General features: G+C 38.1%; 1 protein-coding gene across 6 annotated transcripts in view; it reads right to left on the reverse strand.

Annotated features, from left to right (window-relative positions):
• Nucleotides 1–4,170: 4,170 nt before the first annotated feature.
• Nucleotides 4,171–21,743, reverse strand: part of UBE3A (ubiquitin protein ligase E3A) — a 53,772-nt gene continuing 36,199 nt past the window's right edge. For 5 of the 6 annotated variants that reach the window (XM_080363850.1, XM_080363847.1, XM_080363849.1 and 2 more), the window contains 8 exons: nt 20,477–21,732; nt 12,607–12,751; nt 8,723–8,928; nt 7,453–7,617; nt 6,925–7,080; nt 6,759–6,832; nt 5,685–5,828; nt 4,171–5,489 (listed from right to left, as the gene is read on the reverse strand). In XM_080363850.1, the coding sequence (XP_080219976.1) occupies nt 5,369–5,489; nt 5,685–5,828; nt 6,759–6,832; nt 6,925–7,080; nt 7,453–7,617; nt 8,723–8,928; nt 12,607–12,751; nt 20,477–21,732 (2,267 nt within the window). In that variant the 3' untranslated portion in view covers nt 4,171–5,368. The remainder of the gene's footprint in view (nt 5,490–5,684; nt 5,829–6,758; nt 6,833–6,924; nt 7,081–7,452; nt 7,618–8,722; nt 8,929–12,606; nt 12,752–20,476; nt 21,733–21,743) is intronic. The other variant, XM_080363852.1, reaches the window with a different exon arrangement.

Genomic DNA, 21,743 nt, shown 5'->3' on the forward strand with positions numbered 1-21,743 from the left:
CATGAACCCACTGGCACAGCAGAAACAGACACCAGAGCTTCTGGTGACATCAAGAAGAAAGGCTTCACGTCAGTTTTACGTGACAACAGTTCAGTCACAAATCTTCAAGCTGCTGCAGTTTTACCTTCACTTGATGTTGCTCGGTACCAGTCACCAACCAAGCCTGCGTGAGCAGCGGCACCCCTGCCTGCACAGCTGTTTGCAGTTCAGCTGTGCCGCCTGTTCTTCCTAAGGCAGGAGTCCCACCCCAGCAATCACTGTTCAACTTTCAGATACAGCCCTAGTTTCATTTTTAAGTCTCAAAATCTATGCACTAACCTACCCAGGGAGTTAACACAGCAGTTCCTAATGCCATTTTATTATCCTGAAATAGAATAATGATTCCTGCCTTCTACATGTATCACTGATGTCCTCATCTCTTAGAAATTTCCCCACCTAGAAACTCCAAAGGAGGGCATTTATTGAGCAGCAGACATCTATGAACACCAGCGTACAAGGTAGACTTCAATTATTTATCAGGACTGCTCTCTGGATGAACTGCAGAACAAAATCACGCTTGTGTATGGCAAAGCAGCATGTCTGCAATCAAAACCATCTTCCTGCCATCCCTTGTCTTCCCAAGATCCTTTACAATCCTCCTTTCAGTTAAAAAAAAAATAGAACCAAAACACACTTTCAACTTTGTCTCTTTCTCAATCAGAACTCATTTTCCAACTGCTTCTCTTCTCCCCTAGTCACTGTTTTTCTGTCAACCCAGGCCCTTCCTCTCCTCCTCTCCCATCTCACTGCTGCACTTGCCCTGCCAGCCAATGTGAGTTCTCCAGCCAAGCCCTGCTCCCATCCCATAAACCAGCCATTGCAAAAAAAGGATCAACATTTCATACAGTAGGTTTCAGAAAAATGGGAAGTGACATCCAAGTGAAAGAATTACTACATTTTTCTGAGGGGAAAACAAAAAAAATGGTTGTGGCTTTCAAAGATCCTTTTCTACCTTCAATCTTACACCTACAAAATTCTTCCATTCAAGAATGCGGGATCCCAAACCAACACCCACCATACCCCATGTTCTGCTCTTCAGAGAGCAAAGCTTGCAGGAGGCACAATCCATGGACACAGCAAGGAAAAGCTGCTTTTTCTGCTCCCCAGGGATTCTGCCACAGCAGCTTTCAACAAGCTGGGCAGTCCCACCTGCTCTGCAGTTGCAGTGGAAGAGCTGCCCCTATCGGGGGCTTGGTCATGATGCCACTTACCAGAAACTCAACCAAAGACGCAGTGGAAACTTCTGGGCGAACTGAAGGAGGGAGATCCCCAGGTTCGGTGACAAGGTGGTACACCAGGACACCAGCGCAGTGGCAGGAAAGCCCTCCGGCTGCAGGTCAGCACCTCACTGGGTAACCTGGTGATGGCAAAGTCATGAAAACAGATACCTTACAGCTGCACAAACAGCTGAGGTCACCTTTTAAAAATTAGAGCTTAGAGAAATCCAGCAGCAAGACACCCTTTTAATTTTTTTTAATGAAAAATAATAAAAATCAACAGCTAAAGACATCTTTAGGTGGAGCACTGTGGAAAACTACAAGCTATTATTTCATGGGATTACCACGTGAATTAATCTGGATAAGAAGCAATGCCAATGGCAAATGCCAGAACCAACTCTACTTCTAAAGCAGTGTCACATCTATGATATGGCATAAAACTGAATTTCTTAACATAATTAATTTCAAGTCCCTGATGGTCTTATGAATCTTGTGACAACAAGTTCAATCACTTGAGTAATTCTCAAAGTCTAATTAAAGTTGTGCATAAGTACAAATGGGAACTGTAGGTGACTTATCACCAACCCTTGTGATTCTGAGAGTAACCATAAAAAACTATGCTCTTGTCAGGAAAGACTTGGTATTGCACCCCTGAACTTGGAAGAAGGTCCTGCTTCATCTTGCAGGCTGAAACTCCGGAGCTGTTCTGCATAATAAATAAGGCACAGCTCAAACATTCAGCCTGACTGAATTATCTTTGTCCTGAAAATTCTTGAGACAACCAGGAAATTTCTAATCCTCTGGTGAGATTAAAAATTTACCTTCAGATAAGCGGCTACAACAGCACCAGGGCAGCACCTTAAAGCTGGTATTCTGAGGGTTGTCCTCCTGCTGAACCTCAGCAGCACGGAAACCTGTGTCCCACTTCCTGCTCCAGAGCAGAAACTTGAGGCAACTGCAGGGTCAGTCCACGCTGCGGGTGACCTGGAGGCTCAGCCCAGCAGGTACCTCACACCTGCGTGGTACGAGATGTGGTTTGAAGCTCCTGCTCCAGCAGTGAAGACCACTGTTGGATGAGAAGTATGGATTGACCAACACAGAGCTGCTTGCAGCTCCAGGCTCATCACCAGCCCATTCCAGCACCAGCTTTCCTCAAAGCACAGGATGGAGAGTTTTCATGGCTGTCACAGTCCCCTCTCAGGCTACTGCTACCAAACAGAGAAGCCTGGTCAGAATTCACAAAACACTAACCCTTGGTTAACTGGACCATGCTCACTCCTGATGGCTGTTCCTGAAATCTTTTTGGCAACAAGCAAAATGCTGAGATGCTCCAAGTATTTTCTTGTTAACATATTAAGGACCCCTCAAGAAGAGAGCGCCAGTAAGTACACTGGCATCAGACCGCAACCTTAGAAGTAGTCATCTGTCTCACTTGAGAGATATTTCAGTGACATATAAGTGCACCTAGGTTTCTGAGGTAAGCTTCGGACATGTAAAATTTGCAAAACTGATGAAAGAGTAAGTGAGGGCAAAAAACATTCCAGGTGTCCCTGGAGCCCAGAAAAGAAAGTAACTTAAAATGGCATTTTCTCCACTTTGACAAACCTTTCAAACAACAGAAGACTGACTGGAACTTCTGTAGGGCAGGAGAACAGCCTGCAGATACAAGACATCAAGATTTATTTTAAACCTTATCTACTGCTGCTAGACAAATAGCACATTTGTAACACTGCTAGGGAGATACGGTTTCAATACAGTGGAGGCAGTTATATTTAAATGGGAAATCTATCAAACATGAAGTACTTGTATCTTACCTGAAAATGATTCCTTGAAAAACAACTTATGCTTTTAAAGGCCAATACAATTATGTATTATTTTAATCTTAATGCTAAAGGAAAACAGAAAAAGCAGATTTACAATGTCAGCATTTCAGCTAGAGAACTTTGCATCACTATCCAATTACGCTGTCTGCCCAGCTTTTAGACCTACATAAAAAAACCCCCAACACAAACCTTACACAGTAGTCAGCTGGACACAACCACCATCCATAGCTACATCAGAATAAAATCAAATTATGGGGACACAGCTTAACAGCATTAGACTCCTGCCATAGTATGTACACGATGTGGGTCGCACTTGTGAGGAAACACCTCAAGGCACTTGGCAAATCTCGTTCTCACCACCTACAGTAAAAGATGCCCCAAACCTGAAGGTATCAGCAAACGTCGCTGTGAACCGCCTGACAGAGGTAGGGTATCTTGTGTTGTCCTCTTCAAGGACATGCAGCAAGGTGACGGTTCCAGAAGACATCGTGCCCTAAGCGCCATCTGGAGATCAAAGACCAGAATATAGCCAGCACCTCTCCCTCCCCAGCAAGTGTCATGTCCAGGCTGTCTCGCATCGGCTTGGATTTGAGAGGGGAACATCGCTGGACCCCACATCACTACAGTTCACTTCTGCAGAGTTTTACGTACCTGTAACCCTCAAATGATGCTGTGCTACAATGTTTTCTTATCAAATAATTTAATATCCAATTGATCAAAGTAAGGAAGTCACTTGTTTTCTTTTTCACTGAACCACGGTGAAAAAAGGTCACTGGTTTATTCAGCATCGTAGTTACATAACAGTTGTCTGCTTCTATTACTAGAAAGAATTTATTAAAATAGTCCTGAAAGACATATTTTCTTCCTCCAATGATTTCAAAACTACGCCTTTTAATGCCAATTCCACACAGTCATGGGTCTGATCGGTAGCAGTCAGTTAGAGCAATTGTCAAGGCACAAGCTCAGCTCTGCACATCCGCTGCAGCTTGCATTGCAAAAGAGATATGCCAGTGATGTCTTCACTTAAAAACGCATAATCCCTTTATCAGATATTGCAACAGGAGAAATTAACATTAAACACAGACTACGAAAGGTAAAGGATTTATTTCTGATATGATTTGTAGAGTTAAATTAAAAACCTACTGAATACTTTATGTAGTAGATGAACATAACCTTAGTACTTACTTGCTAACAGTTTATTTAATGGTTGGAAGTGTACAACATGAAGTAGGCCTTACGTTTAATATTGTTCAATTTTGCTTATTGTTAGATGAGATTAAAATACAGTAGCCATCCCTTTAAGATTATGTTGCAACACTGATCATGTGCCTTGATAAGTAGGAATGACAATTCATTCAATAAATGGTGATGACATAACATGTAGGGAAGACTTTGGATTGTCTATTTAAAATGTCAACATAATAGGCAATTAAGAGCAAAACTTCATTTTAAGTGCACTTCCACATGCTTTGTTTATAATATAGCAAAAACTTCCTATCTTTTTTCCAAACACTTCACTCCCTACTCTAAAGCTGTTCAGTTGAAAATGCACTTTCCCCAGTAAACGTCTCTTTAAAAAAAAAAAAGTAATTAAAATTTCTACCCTTTCATATGCTAAGAAATGATTCCTAATTAAAAACACAGTTTATTACAAGACATGTGAAGACAACACATAGTGAAATGAATTTTAATTGTTGTGCTGTGACTAAAGTAAAGTTCTCAAGGCTGCAATTTAACATTCCAAGTTCTCCCTTCCATCTTTATTGATTCTTAAGATTTTGCACAGAAACTCTTTGGGGGCTAGAACAGCAGTAATTGCATCACACTGTTTTCCAAGACTTCAAGTTTCAAAAGCAAACTCTTCAAAAAGTACAGTTCTTGATTTGATTAGATACAGGGACAAAAATAGAGCACATACTTGAAGGTTACATGGTCTACAAATGATGGCAATATTTTCCTTGGGAGAGTACAGTTTGTTTTCTTGTAAATACTCAAAAAGGCTCAACTTCAAGCAGTAATAAACACAAGCAAAAGTGATTTAACCCTTAAAATAAATATTCAGGAAAACCTCTCTGTACATACAAGTGAAAGAATATGTAACACTTTCACGCTAAAAGAAAAAATAAAGATTTTGTTCATATAAGCAGCTGAAATCTGCTGTTCCAGCCCAATGTCCCCAGTAAAGAAGGGAGGCACAAACACAGGTGACTACTGTAGCTCACTATCTTATGGCCTTTTTGGACAGGGACATCATCACCATCATTTTTTTAATCCCTTTTGTTATATTTATTACAGCATGCCAAATCCTTTGGCATATGTGATGGCCTTCAATAATCTTTCTTTAAGCTTTTCTTTGCTTGAGTACTCCGGAAGCAAAAGTACATTAAAGCATGTGTGAGATGTAGGTAACCTGCGGGGAAAACAAAACAAAACAAGAAGAAAAAACAGAATTCAGATCTGGGAACACTCTGTACATGCAAAGAAATACATTGCTATTTCACAAATCCAAAATAATGATGCAGATTTAACTACGTTATTAAATTAAAAGCACAGAACTTGCTTCCATTTATAAACAAACAAGCAAAATGCAATTATTTTTTTTTACCTCTCTGTATCTGGGCCATTTTTGGCTATGATCATCTTTAACTTTCCAAGTCCTCCCACAGGGGCTCTGTCTGTGCCTGTTGTAAACTGTAAGAATAGTCTTTTCTGTTCATCTGTAAATGAATGGACTATTTCCCAGAATTCCCTACCAAGGAAAAAAATCAAAAAGTAAACAAACTGAGAACTTTCTGTGGTATAAATGAGACGTTCAAAAGTAATTGAATTTTGAAGGTTTAGTAATTCTAATCAATCTTAACATCAAATGTACAAATTGCATTTGTAAACCAAAACTGACAATGTATTCACTGATCGAAGAGAATCAGAAGTATCACCAAAACACTTGCAGTTTAATTTTTTTAAATGTCAGTTTGATAATTGATCTGCAAATATTCTTCCTTTATTATTCCTATCTCCTAAAGAACTGTACTGGTTCCACTACATCATCCATTTCTCCCACCTTCTTAAGCACCATAGTAAACAAATGCAGCTGCTGCCAAAGGTTTTCTACCCCAGCAGGTACTAGTTAAGTACTTGGCAAAGTCTAGCGGACTGAAGATGCACATTTCTCTGACCCTTGACTTCAGAGTTCTCTAGTTGAAGGGGACAAGAAGGTAAAAACATTAAACCTACTTCATTTCTCATTAAAGAAGAAAGTTCTACACATGCAGTTCAGTGTTTGTCTTTTTTGTTGTTGTTGTTTTGTTGTATTTTTGGGTTGTTTTGTTTTTTGTTTTGTTTTTTTTTAAAAAAAAAACCACAGCAGTAGAACAGTGGTAGTTTATCGAAACATCCTTGTTTATCCTGGGGATTATTTAACTATTTGGTATAAGAGAAAGAAAAAAAACTGGGGAAAAATCCCTTTTAAGCTTTACCAGAGCTCACTGGAAGCTAAAGACAACGCTTATGCTATCTGCATTTTTCTAATGACAGCACTTGAGTAAAGCAAAATTTATATATAAAGGACACTTGCATCTCCAGGACTACAAAAATACTAAAACTTACAATATTAAATTCACTATGAAGAAACAGGCATGTAAAGTGCTTTTAATCTTTCAGAAATCAGAATAAAAATTACCTAATAATAAGAGAGTCTCTTGTATAGCCACCATCATATTCTGTAGTTTCTTCTAGTGCTTGAAAATCTAAATTCTGTAAGAAGATGACATGTGTAAAAATGACCACTAATTATATACTTAGGCTCAAAAAAGCTCCACTTTCTGGTGTACATTCAGGATTCTTACCCTACTTCCACAAATAAGTAATTCAATTTCCTCTGGTCTAAATAAATATTTCAAAGGAGATTCATTGGTCACCATGTGGAATCCTCTCCGAAAGGCCTTGAACTGTTTTTCTACTGATTTATTGAGTATATAGTCAGCATACAGATTGACAAATTCCTGTAGGGAAACAATCCCCCCAAAACAGTTAGTACTTCACACATGCCACTTGAAGTATCTCCCCAAAATATAAGACCCTAAAAATACATTTAATTCTGTAATTCTATACAGGTTCTCTTTTTACTGTTTCTACTCAGCAATAATAAAGAACAAGTCTCAAATATTTCTCAAACAGGTCAAACACCACAGCCAGAAACTATGTATGCATGTATTGATGCTTGCCTTAATTGCAAAGGCTTTTCTGCTTACAACTACATTGTGCTACAGCAAGGCTTTTAAACTTAAATTGAGAAAAAACTCTATATAGAGTACTACATAATTCTGCATAAAGTATCTAAAAATTACAGATTAAAAAGAATTATTTGAGCGTACCTTCCTATTTTCATTCGTAATAGGAATTTTATCACCGTTTTCCTTTAAATCATGCATCATTGGATTGCCAAAGAGATCCGTATGAGATATTTGAAACGTTATCATCATATCATCTTCCACGCTTCCTTCATACTCTAGTAAGTCTCTCAAACTCTGGTAAAGAACCTAACAGAATAAGAAATACATACCTGTTGTAAATAAGTTTCAACAGATTTCACTGAGTGACACCAGAAGACATGAAATGGGTTGTTACTTTCTATGACATAAGTCACCTAAGATCTCCCATAATAGTCCAAACAAAGGCATATTAAGCTCAGTGTTTGTAAAAACAACCATCAGGAGATATTAAGATAAAAAAGAAACAGGGCAATGAATGGTAACTCCATAACAAGAGCCTATCAGTACCCAGCAATCTTACTAAATGCAATGTTCAGACCTGTAGCTTAAGAGCCACTGATCACCTCTTCCTCTTTTAACTCTTTTGAAACTGTATTTACTTTCAGCATCCAGAACACATCACACTAGTAAGCTGAACATATGTGTAAAAATCAAAGAAAGCACTGCGTTTTATATCAGATAAAATTCAGGCAGCATGCTTTTATCTCCCACATCTTAATTTAAAACTCAATCAAACTAGGAAGTAATCTTGAAGCAACATGGATGGGGCAGTCATTAAAGCAAGAAAACATCTATGCACAAAAATAAAACAAAAATCACAAGCATTTGCCATGTGGAATCTGAAATTACCTTTAAGAGTTTGCTCTACTCAAAGGAGCAAGCAGCCTTTCTTCCTGCTATACCCAGGCTGCAGGGATATTCACAAGCTGCCTCATCTGTCTCTTGCTTTAGAAAAAACCCAATATAAACACCACACTTCTGCATGTCTACTGTTACTTTCACATTTTTTTATAGAAATAAATAGTCTAATTTTAGAAATCTCTCTCTTTGGGAAGATACTATTAATAACAGTTTGTGCTTAATAGTACTTAGTGAGATATTAAGCTATTTAGGCAGTATGTGGAAAATAAAATAACACAGGTTTATTGATACCCAGCTCTATTCGTTGACTTGACAATTCCACCTCCTCCAAACCAGATGCAGTAAGAGCTTTTATTGCTTATGAATTTATTTTCACAAATACAGACTCTTCACACAATTCACTGGTTACTTCACTTCCACTTCTGACAGTGATCTTGTGTTTAATTTAAATCCAGATTAAGTCACTACATGGAAAATACATTAATAAACTCAAAGAACATAATGAACTTACAGGATGAGAGTCCGCCAGATCACGGAAAGTTCCTTTTTTGCCCATCAGCTTCCTGTAGACAACCATGGGAAAATGTACATCCAGTATACAGTTATTGTAAATAGCCAGACCCAGTACTATGCCAATCAGTGTAAACTGACCCTCAGTTTCAAAAGAGGACGGATTAAACCAAAACAGTTTTGTAGATTCATCGTATGTGAACATTCCTGTAAAAAATGTTGAACAACTATGGTTACATTTGAATAAAAACGACATGTAAGACATACCTTTATAAACCTATCTGTATTAGAATGCCTCTATAATGTGTTTAACTTAACATTATACTAAATTTAATGGCACAGAGAAGCTACTTACCTTAATGTACTTGGAGCTGCTCAAAATACTGTTACTCACATTACCATTAAAAGCCCACAGGAGACCTGTGATACACCATCCTGCCCTGCCCACTGAAGCTGTACATACACAACCGTTCCTCCCCAATCCATTACTGATGAGCCAGCAGCACTTCATCAACATAGATTGTAACTTTGATAAATAAAACAGTGCAAGAAAAGAACACAAACCCCATGCAGATGAAATAATCCTGAAGAGCTCCAATGACTATAAAGTGACAGCCTTTCCTCAAAGGCTTTTCCAAGCCAGTTCCAGCACTAGAACAGTACTATATGCAGCTCTACTACAGAACTGGAAGCTATGATGATGGAGCAGGGATTAACCATCACGTATGATCTTGGAGTCAGATGCCTAACAGATTTTTTTTTTTGCTTGTTTAAAGGTACTCCACAAAGCTGCAGCTATCACATCTATCTTAAGTGGAGGGGAAACTGTATTATAACAACGGACTATCGTTTCACAGGAGGGATGCAGTTTTAACAGCTTCTCACTGTTGAAAGGGAGAGGTTTTGCTTTGTTCCCCTGTTCCTTCCTCTGATTCACTATTTCAGGTGATCTTGCCGAGTCCACAAGCTGAGCACCTTCACAGAAGGTTTCAAACAGCTGAACTGGCACATGCCAGGGCCTGGAGGGAGGAGACAGGACCATACAAAGAAAGACAAAGAATCCCTTGCCCTTTTGGCTGTAGCAAGCCACTAGGTTAGCTCGTGCTTATGAAACCAAGAGTTTTTGTACAGGCTATAAAGTAATTAAATGAGCCCCACAGTAAAATCCATTGTTTCCTGACCAGATACCAAAGGAAGATAAATGCAAATCCCACAGACTTAAGAGGAGGGAGAGAAACCACCCTGGACAAGTGTAGTCCCAGTGACCTGTTGCTGGTACAGCCAAGTTTCATGATTTGCTGGCAGAACCTCTGGAGAACTGCCCAGGCTCCTTCCTTCCAACACACCAGTAGTCACATGCATGTGGTCAAGAACATGAACTACATTTGCCACAAGGATTTATCTTATCAGATCTTTTAAGATAAGCTTGTTTACAACCTATGAAGATGTACAAATTCATTACAAAGCCACATGAACAGAGCCACAAAATGACATCTAAGACTGAAAACATCACCTTCAGCCAAGAGATGTAGCTTGAATTCTCATTCAATGTAAGGAAATGAACTGTAAACTCAGTGATGCTGGCTATTCCACAGAATTGAAGATTATTTATCTCAATAAGGTACGAGGACAGGCTCAGCTACCAGGAGAGCAGCAAATAACAGACTAACATATCAGGTAAGGCAACTAGAAATCAGAAATGGATGAGAAACACAAGCATATATAGGAAAAATGTTAAATAGAAGCCTGCAGTCCATTTTCTTAATTGACTGAAGTAACCTCTGGATTACTAGCACAATAAAAGCAATGTGTTGTACTTTCTGCAATATGAAGGAAGAGCTGAACAGTCAAAACAAACAACTCCAACAAACACCCAATAATGAAGGACTTACAGTTTACCCAGATCCATATCTGGAAACACAATGTTTTATTCACTGACCAAAATTAAGACTATAGTACATTAAGATAATCATAAAACAATAGAAGAAACTGGAAGCTGCAATAAGGCAAAACAATTGTGTAGTGTTGCTAGGAATATTATATGAACTTATTCAATCTTCTTCCCTTTTACCATGGTGACTATTGGGCATAAATCTAATATTTTGTCTGAGTTATTGCCTCCTTTGAGTAAAGCTTTAAGGTAGTTTAATATGAAAACAACTGAAATGTAATGGCAAAGAAACTATTACAGCAATAAACATCACTTCACACAAACCTATCAGAGGACAGACATTTTAAATCACAGTTTAAAGATTTCATTCATTTTCTCTGGTAAATAAAGTGTTTACAAATCAACAAAAGCCACACTTGGTTTATATGGTGTGTAAACTGTTCTACTGCAGTGCATATTAATAGGTGCAAAATAAGACTGTGAAAGCAAGCTAAATTTTCTGCTTTTACACATTTATTACAAAAGCAAATAAATGCTATTTTTTTCAAAGCTGATATGAAAACAAAAAGTGTACATACGTTTTTATATTTTGAATAGAGAAGTATCATTTAAAACATGCATGCACATCTAATCTATTACCCGTCTTCACACACAGGGACCATATATACACTGGCTGAATCTCAGCTGAATCTGACTTCAAATACGAAACAGGAGTATTTCAATGTAGGCACCCCACACAACTTCCGTTTTAGATAAACTCAGGTCAAAAATGTATTTCACATTGGAAATAGAACTTCGTCAGTTAAAGTACTAAGACTTCCTTATTTTGCCATACTCTAATTTATTCTAAGTAACCTTGCTAATTCAGATATCAAGTCTCTCCAAGTTCATAGTAGTTTCCAGAGTGAGCAAAACTTGTCTGAGGATCTGTACACTTGCTACAAAAACTGGCTTGTGTACAGTGAAAGGCATGTGTCAAGGTTCAAATTCTATTACTAGTTCCAAGCCCTTCTCCTTTAACCCAGTCAAAATTAATTTCTGAGTTTCTTAATCAATTTTCTAAACCACAAAACCAAGAGCAACAGCTGTCTTTCTTAAAACAGTTCAGTGAACCCAAATTAACTAATGGCCATAAGCTGTTGAGCTTTTTAACAGCAGCCATTACAAGAACTACCATGTGACATCACATTTCACATAGACAATGAAATTAGTATAGAAACCTGGCCAGTCTCATTTCCGTTCTAACACAAAGTTTTAACATTTAAAACATTTTAATCTTTTCAGAGGAGACAAGCTGCATATTAAAAGCAGCATGTTCTTGCATTTGTGAGATGGAAGCATAAAAGACTGGTGCGGGGAGTAAGGGAAAAAGCAGTAAGATAGAAATGTGACTGTTAAAACACAAATATAAAACTTTGGCTCCAATGTATCAAATTACTCCTAGTTATTAAGTAACTCCAACCCAATTTGACATTACTGCCACACTTCAGATCTGTAACCCCTTTTCCATGAAATCATTAGAAGAACTGAGACTATCAGATTTTTTTAAGCTGGAGGAAGGGGAGGAAATAACTCAAAAACTCACCATAGTCCTACTCTGGTTTTACTGCAGAAGCTCTTCCTCTTTGGTTTGATTACTAATTCTAGAAGCTAGTCACAAAGCAAAGTGAGGAGAAAGGTGAGAGAACAAACAAAGAAACCCTGCAAAGAAACCCTATACTACTGATTTATATCTAAACAGGCTTTCACTAACTATACAGTTACTTCTTTCATCATTCCTCCTTATGAGGATGACTGATGAGTGAGCATCAATGGGTCAAGTACTCTTGTGATCACCAAGAAACCTGAGGAACTTCAGAGAGAAGCAGCAGCAGATGTACAAAGGCACTACATAAACACAGAACAGCCCAGGTTGGAAGGGACATTGAAACACCACCTGGTCCAACCTTTCATGGGAAAAATCTGATAAATTAGTAAATTATTAGAACACGTACCAATATCTGGATTGAAGATTTCTTCCACAACCAGTTGAAAAAATTCTTTGGAAACACCTCCTTCATCTACCCCTTGCTCTCCTTCAAATTCAACATACAATTGCTTCTTCAAGTCTGCAGGATTTTCCATGGCAATCATCTCTAGCTATTGAGTGAACAGATAAAAGTATTTCATCAGTAAAACTGTTTACTTGAAGAGTCAAATGAGTATTAAATAATGAAATCAAACCTACTCTCCAAACCTAAGAAGAAAACAAGTATATTCACAACAGTAAAATATCACAAACCAATAGTAATGCTAAATCACTCTAAGCTCTTATTAGAACTTGGGGATTAATGCAGCAAGAAACTTACTGCAGGATCTGATCTGTTGGCCAGTTAAGTCTGTTAGCCTTTTCCATTTCTATTCTTTCAAGCAATTATTTAAAATAAGTTAGCATTGTGTTGCACAAAATAGCATGAAAACAAGATGTATTACCAGGGTAATTAAATTCATCTGACAATGAAAAGAGACTGCAATATGATCTACATGTCTGACAACATATAGTTTTGTGAAGGGATTACACAGATACGTTTTCAGAACCTTTATGTGATAAGGCAGCGAAAGGCAGAAGACAAGCTTTTGACAAGTAGTTGCATCTCACAGACCAAGAGCTGGGGAAGGAAAACAAAACAAACAACAATCCCCAAACAAAACACAAAACAAACAAAGCCCCAAACAAAAACACACTCCCACAACCCACAGAAATAAAGACACCAATATTACAGCAAAATCAATCCCCTTTTCTATTGACCCTAATGAACAAGTCTCAGAAATCTCTTCCTTGAATTTCTTCAGTGCCTTTCAACAGATCTACTGCTCTGCTTCAACAAAAGTGAAAATTCAGTTAATGTCAAATAGAAGTTGTGACTTTTCATAGGAAAGGGTTTCGTGTCTACATAGAGGCCATTACAGGTCTTTCACTTTCTTCCAATAAAAATGTATCCCTTCAGTAAATCAAAAGTTATCCAAGAATATCTTGCAGCTACTAAACATGCCTGCATGGCAAAGAAAACTCAACAGCAGGAAAGTAAGACACAGATGGACCTGCACATTCCTCTACCAAGCCCACATTACTGGTGAGCTTTGCGCTAGCCCAAATTAGAGGCAATCTGTACTTCCCAGCAGATGTCCTTAACATGGTGAACCATTTCTTTTTATTTCACTACTCTGCCTTACCTTACCCACACACATGTCAACATATGCTTTATGTCCCAAAATTTTACTACAGAATTGTATGGGAAAACAGGTCCAGAACAGAGAGGATAAAGGCAGCAGTAAAGACACCATCAACTCATAAAGAGACACTTTCCTCTGGGAGCTGCCAAGTCAGGCAGGCCTGTTCCAACAAGGACAGCAAGGGCGGATGGGTGACAGAGCTCAGGGGCCCAGCAGAGCAGGTCTGAACACTTTGAAGCTCCTCATACAAAAGGAGCACGTGGAGAAAGTATTGCACTAACTAGGATTGAAAACTAGTATCAGAAAGAGAAGGAGTGTAACTCCATAGCATGTAAAGCTCAGTCAGAAAGATGGAGACAGGCCATGAAGATCCCAATAATGAGGGCATGCCAGATTAGCTGACTGAGATATATATATTAAATTACAAGATTAACTGTAAAACTTAATCATGTACTACATAAAGCATCTGGCATCCTTTCCGTATCACTTGCAACTAACATTTGCACCTAAGGAGGTCAAATAGCATTTCTTCTTTGAAATTCACTGTATTTTATCAACAATACTTCCACAGCAAAAACCTGTTGCAGTTCCCCACTGGTATTCTCATCAGATGCTTACCATAAGTGTAGTTTTGCATCTTGTCTTCCATGTAAATATTAAAATTATGTGTCTTACAGATATGTAAAAAAAAAATTTGTTCCTGAATAGGAGGACAATGGACCTTAAGCCATGTGCTGGATATAACCAAGACTTTTTAAAAACAGAGAAGTAGCATTTATTTTAAGACTATAAGTACAGGTTATATATATGTGCTGGACAGACAGAAGTTCTCCTATTCAAATGCCTTCTACTTAAAACTGGCACTAATAATGCTTTTCTTTTTTTTCCCCAGTCAGGACTTGGTCGACTTTGTAACGTTCACCAAGTTTTATGAATTTTGGTGCATTCTGAGAAAGCAAGTATTGCCTCTGCATTTCTTTTGGGACAGCAACCCTTTGTCATAGTGTATTTCTATGACACGAGAGCTTTTACACTTATGCTAAAGAGAGTGCTCACATTTATACATATAGAGCAATTAAAAAAAAATTTCAAAATATTTCTTTTTGGCTGAGAACAATGCTGCAATGAGTGATGTAACAGATACGCAGTATTAAAAAAGGGGGAAGGAAACACTCTTAGTTGAGCAATGCCAGCTGGGCAGATTGGAACAGTGCACTGGATGTCTGTGAGGGAGTCAGACAGAGATTACCAAAGAGCCAGTATTTTGAGCCAAAGCCTGATGTTCCTTGAAGTAGATTCTGTAGCCAGGACAATGTTGCTAAGCTGCTCAACTGAAGGTTTCAGATTTAGCTGCTCCTTTGACCATTCGCATCTCTCAACACTGATGCTTCACAAGAAAACTGCAACTCGGTGAAAACACAGCATTAGTCATGATAGTAGAGAGGCACTGAATTTTAGCAGAGCTGCAGCACGTAGCAGTGTTTCTACAGAAAGGAAATATCAACTTCAGTTTAGAAGTGTTGTTGGTTTCTTTTTTTTTTAATTTTATTTTATTTTCCTTTTTTTTTTTTTTTTTTTGTAATAGAGCTGCCTTAGTCACGTCACAGATGCTGCTGGAAGCTAGAAGGTAAAATTATCTGAGTGGCCAAGCAGACAAAGTTGTCGTTACATTTTCCAGGGACTTCCCAGAAAGCATGTGTGGCCCCTCTGAAGCAGCAGCATCAAAAACTGAGTATCTATGAATTGAAAAGCTGAAAGCTGAGACAATGTTATAAAGAATATCTATATTTTGCTGGCTGAAACATAATATTGTGGCATAGTATAAGAGATTGTATGATTTAATTTGCTTACATAACAACACAGTTCTTTTCTGAGAGACAGGAATCTTCCACTATGTGAGAGAAATATGACAAAGTTTAAAAGCTTAATGTAACACCAGAGTTTACCTTCTCAAAATTGACAGTAACTGAACTAATTAATCTCTATTCAGTTAAGTGATCAAAAAACTCCTCTAGTTCTAACCATGAAACAAAGTCCTCTTTAAGGCAGTGGCAGGAATACCTTCTATGCTAGAAGGCAAAAATGACACAAACAACTACCAGCGACACATCATGACCTAAGTCAGTCACTACATTTTCTGCAAAATGGCATGTGAGTTAATACTTAAAAAGTGACTCAGCAGCACTCTCAAGCTGTGCTTTATGGTTCATGCATACGCCTGCCAGCTGAGCTTGCATGTATCAGACAGACACGTTCTGCACGCAACCAAGGCGCACACTAGTGCCACGAATTTCAACTCAACACACATATTATTACACATGGATTTAGTCTAAAACAACCTTAAAGCTCCTTTTGTACCTTGTTGCTAATACACTATGAGAAAAACTGCCTACTGGCTTCAGTTGTCAGGTAACTGTTTTAGTTCATCACTATATTTAGCAGAGTCATTTTGAAGCAGGAGAGGCTTGTGGCTGGCCAGTTGTCTACACTAAATGTGAAATTTGCCAAAGCGGCTTTCTAATTTGTAAGCAAGCACCAGCCAGACTCTGCTGAAGGAGTCCACCACGGCCTCACTTGCAGAACTCACATGTCATAACTCATACACTTTAAATTACTGCTCCCTGAGAATAAATCCACGTACCAGCTGGGGCATGGGCAGAACGGAGGGAGAGTAAACTCAGAGGAAGGGGATGAAAGGGAAATAAAAAGGCAGAAGAATGGATTTAAGGATAAATTAGTTTCATTACTACCACATTCACATAACATGACTCAGCAGGAGGACAGCTAACCTCTTAAACCTGACAGACACACAAAAAAGCACGTTAACTGCTTTCAGGAACTACAAACTGAGCTACCAACTCCCAAATCTAAGGGTTCCTTAATAAAAAGCAGGGACTAGCACTTCAATTCCAACATACCACCCCACCTCCTGGTGACTTTTCAAACTAACATACATACAAATAAGTATGCAATCAGCATTAATACAAAGAAAACGTGTTTCATTAAGTCTATTTCAATTAAAAACACGAAAAATAAGTTTCTGATGCAAGTTTGATACATTCAAAGAAATTGAACAATGAATTGGTAAATAAAATCTTTGCATAGATGCATTCCAGGGTGAACAACGATTCCCTTAATAAGCAACTTTACACAAGTTATTGCTTCAAAGATATTTAAAAGGTATTGCTTCAAATGCTCAGTAAGAAAAATCCTACAGTAATAATAAAAAAATCACTTACCGGTGCCCAGATTTGTTTTAATGTAGTCCCAAAAAGTGAGAAGTTTAACTCTACAAGTTTAAATACTAAATATTGATAAGAGAAAACCAGCTTGGTGATAACTTAATTACCTCAGCTTACTAGCAGACAAAGACCAGTACTTAGTCCATTTGCAAATAGAAATCATGAAGGCTGGTAAAAATATTTGCTTGCAAAATAGCCAACATAAATAAGGAAAATATGAATAAGATCATCAGAACCTCATTTTAATCAGTATTTCTGAAAAAATGTTTTTATCAGGAAGTTAGAGTCATTCCATATATAGTCAAAAAAGTCTGCACTGGTTGTTCTGTAAAGACACAGGTCTAGTGACGTGAGTATGTTATTACTTACAATTCAAACAAGTCTGTAAGTGTTCAAACCCCAGAAGTAAAAAATGCAATTCAAGTGTAAGCATATCAGTGATCCTAATTACTTACCTGTAATTTAAGCATGTTTGGAAACATGCTACCACTGAACAGATCTAAGAATATGCTTTTACTACTGTAGACTATTACCTTGGCAACATCTGACTGTTTTCAGCGAGACCCTTCCAAAAAAGTTCAATACTGCACCTAAAACTGAAGTGCTACAGAAGCACACGGTACCCATCTTTGACTATGATCGGAGACAGAGCAAGCTACTTTAAGGATTAGGACATAAGACTGAATATCTTCCTCCAGATTTATTTCACACCAAGTAGGAAGTGGAAACAAATTGTGAAAATTACTAAAATCACTTCCCAACCAGTTATGAGAAGTACCTTTTAATAACAGTCCACAATTCTTCAACAGATCAGGCACATGCTGAAGAAATGGCAAGATGACAGTGTGGAACAGTATTTTCCCCACAATACTTTTCCAGCTACCAGCAGACTTGCAGCTTCAGGACTTCCTGATGTTTGTGTGTGGGTCACAACAAAATGCCTGTAATGCCTTTTACATTTTGGTGGATCTTTCTTTCACAAAGAACTACAAGTTCTGGGTAAAGACATCTGTAACTCTAAGTACACAGTGGATAAAAAAATATGTCCTTTTGCTTATGTTAAGCCTGCTTCCTGATAACATAACTGGGTGCTAACAGTTGAGAAAAACAGTATTTCCCATTCAACTTCTCCACACCATCTTTCACGTCCTCTCCATCATCTTTTTTACCATTCAGGGGACTTTATAATCTCTTCATATATTTCTCTCTTGAAGAGACTCTGAACTCTTAAAATATACTTCTATTGCATCCTTTTTGATATTAAAATGAGAAGAAACAAATGAAAAAGAGAAATATAGGCACATCATATTAAACAAGGACATTGTATTGTTCTATTTGCTCCTTTCTTAAATCATAACACTTCCTCAGGAATATTTAAAAACCTCTTATTTGAGCAGTGATACTTCATATCATCAGTTAAAACACACCAATATTTAAAAGGTGACTTCTGTACCCTCTACATATATTTACCAACACAATTTTCTTTAAGTCCACACCATCTCACAACAGCTACCTTGTTTCATCTGTTGGAAGTGCCGCATACAGCTCCCTTCACCCAGCTAGCATGGTGAGCATTCATTCATCCCCATTTTACTGAATATAATCTATTTTGCACTTTCAAGAAATGCCTGGGCTGTACTTTGTCTCATTGATGAACACTACAGTTCAGCTTGGGCTACTTTAGAACAGTTTTATATTTTTCCTTTATTTTCTGGCCCAGAACAAACAGTTTAAAGTTCTTACTCTCCTTTGGGGCTTTGATAGATCACCATAATTCAGCATATTCTGACACCTTAAATTAACTGCCCTAAGAGGATCCATGGCAACTGCTCAACATGTACTTGTAGACTGCTATGCTGTGCAAGGCCTGCTTCAAGCGCATCATAATTTAAATTAGTATGTTTGAGCTTAATCTGATTTAAATTACCTAAACTTCCAATAGACCAAGAGCATGCACAGCAGTGACTGCTGTGGCCCTGTTGTGATGTAGCAGCTACACCAACTTGATGCTGTCCATGGGCTTTCTAAGCAATACTAAACTTTTTTTTTGGTCCTCAGAGATTTCAACTTCTTTCCACAACAAGCAATATGTGAAAGAGTACCTTTCTCATATTTATGGATTTTCCTCTCTGCTGGAATTGGCATTAAAATTAACATGTCCCTAAAACTAGCTCTTAACCTCTTTTAGCCCCTTCCTTCCTAAAGAGATAGTACTATCCCTCCCTTTTTTCCAGCATTTATGTATCCCCAAACTGAACAGCCAAGGAAATAAAGTCCATTACATTAATGTGACAAAACATCACTGGATACAATTGTAAGTCTGATAGGTAGTGAAATTACAAGAAGCAGGCTTTAATCTTAAACCAGTATATTTCTCATTCGCTTAATATAAAATTTGGTTTATAGACAGAAGCCATCTCTACATTGCAATTTTATTTTTCCCATTGATACCAGAGACAAGAGTTTCCCTGATAAATTGTAGTAATATCAGCAATTCCCATAAAGCAGCTAACCCATCTGGAAATTCATAGGTACACAGAAAAATCAAGGCAGAAGCTCATTTAGGGCTCTCACGACTGACCTTCAGTAGCAGCTACAGTAACCAAATTTAACCAGAAGTAACAGGTTGGCTAAGAGGCAAAACCAGGTACTTTCCCTAGAGCATCTCCAAATACCTGTGTGGCTCTTCAGCAACAAGCTTTAAAACTAAATTTATGGGAAAAAGTTTACTGTGAAGTAGCCTTTATAATTTGTATCCTGTACAACTCCCACCTTTCAAAAACGTGAACAAATGACTTTAAGTTTTACTTTAAGAAGCCAGCACATTCAGAAACAAGCTGCTCTCACAGACTTCAGGTACTAAGAGGTCTGTCTTCTCCTTTCTCAGTCATATCAGTATTTGCACCACATTGCAACAGTGCTTAGAGAAGCAATAAGTTCTACTTATCATGTAGTCACTCTGCATACTTTATATCTAGAAGTTCAGAAGTCCACGAGAAGAGTACACAACTGAATGGTTTTAATTCCAACTTCCACCTGAAAAGCTTTACTATCAGAAGATGACGCAAGACAGTCCACAGGACAAAGTACTGCAACAGAAGTTGGTCACTCTTACCATTAAAGCTATAACAACGCAGAATCTGTAAATGGGGAATAAGGACTATTTGGCACTTCAAAACATTTAAGTCTGCAACCACTCCAAGTAGAAGTGGTTCTCCTGAACACCCAAATCTTCAGCAGCACGCTCAGAATTGGGTTTTGGTGGTACAGCTATTTGAGTTTCCTTCTAGAGGAAATCTAATACATAAGACACTGCACTCACACATAGTCCTTTTCAGTTAGTCAAAGCCCACATAGTTTGCACTAGTGAAAACCACAAACCTATGTTCCATGTTGTTGCATGACTTACCCGGACAAGAGCATCATCTATGATGTGATCACGTCTCACTTTAAGCCGCAAATACGGGTTGAGCTGCTGTCCTTGAACTAAGCTGTAGAGCACAGTTATGCGTCTTTCACTGTACATCCGGATCCTATTGTCGTAATACAATCCTAGGTTCTTGGTAACAGCATTCAATATGAAAGGACAGGTCATAAAAGAGAATTTATTTTCTGTTTCTACTTTGAAGAAAGTGTAGTCTTTGTCCATTTCTAGAACATCATTCAGTGGTTCATTAATAAATTCTTCAAAAGGGATAAGTGGTTTTCTGCAATCTATAGTTTTAACACCAAGTTCAGTTTCCAGTGGGTCCACTCGAGGACCTTTTTTATTTCTTCTTTCCTCACCCAACAGCTCTTGAAGAGTTAGTTCACTTGATTCTGGGATGGGTTCTTCATCTTCCTCTTCATTATGATCTGTATCCACATCCCCTCCCACTACATTTGCATAGTAAACCATTTTCAAGCACTTTGAAGCAGCAACAACAGCATCATCGTCATTCACTAGGTTACGACTATTGAACTCATTGCTTATGACTTTGTAAGTAATAAGCTGCTGAAATGTTTCCATCATTCTTCGAATTTGGTCTGCTCTGTACTTAGACCACAATCTAACCAGTTTTGCTTGAGCTGCAAGGGGTAGTTTGCTCATTGCTTTGCAAAACAATGGTAGAGCCATTTCCAGGTATTCTGGGCTATGAAGATTGCCGTTCTCCATAACAATAATAAACAAATTCAGATAGTTAGGATCCCGAGAGTACACATTATGGTAAGTCAAGTCACATTCTACATTAGGTGACAAGTACACAAGTGCATTTAAAAAGGCAGTTTCTATTTTTTCATTAGAAAGTAATCTATCATAGACCCGTCTGACTGCTTCAATATCTACAGAGACTTCATCTGGGCCTAGTTTTTGGAGGTTATTATCTCCCTGTGTGTTATCACCTATTCTTGATGATGAAGACGATGATGCACCTGAATCTTCTTCCATAGCAGCAGCCGAGCAGGCAGCTTTTTCCTTTTCATCTTCATCTTTGTCTTCATCCTTCCCTTGAAGAGACTTGAGCTCCTCCTTGGTGTGCTGCTTGGCTTTTCGGAAACTCTGTACCAATGCTTCAGCACTAGAAAATACTCTCCCAATCACCCGGATTAAAGGGGAATAATCATCTTTCTCTCGACATAGTTCAAGAATTTCATATATCTTGTCCTCTGTTAGAAAAGTCACATCTATAAAAAAA

The sequence above is a fragment of the Nesoenas mayeri genome (assembly GCF_963082525.1).
Source record: "Nesoenas mayeri genome assembly, chromosome: 1".
Classification (NCBI taxonomy): Eukaryota; Metazoa; Chordata; class Aves; order Columbiformes; family Columbidae; genus Nesoenas; species Nesoenas mayeri.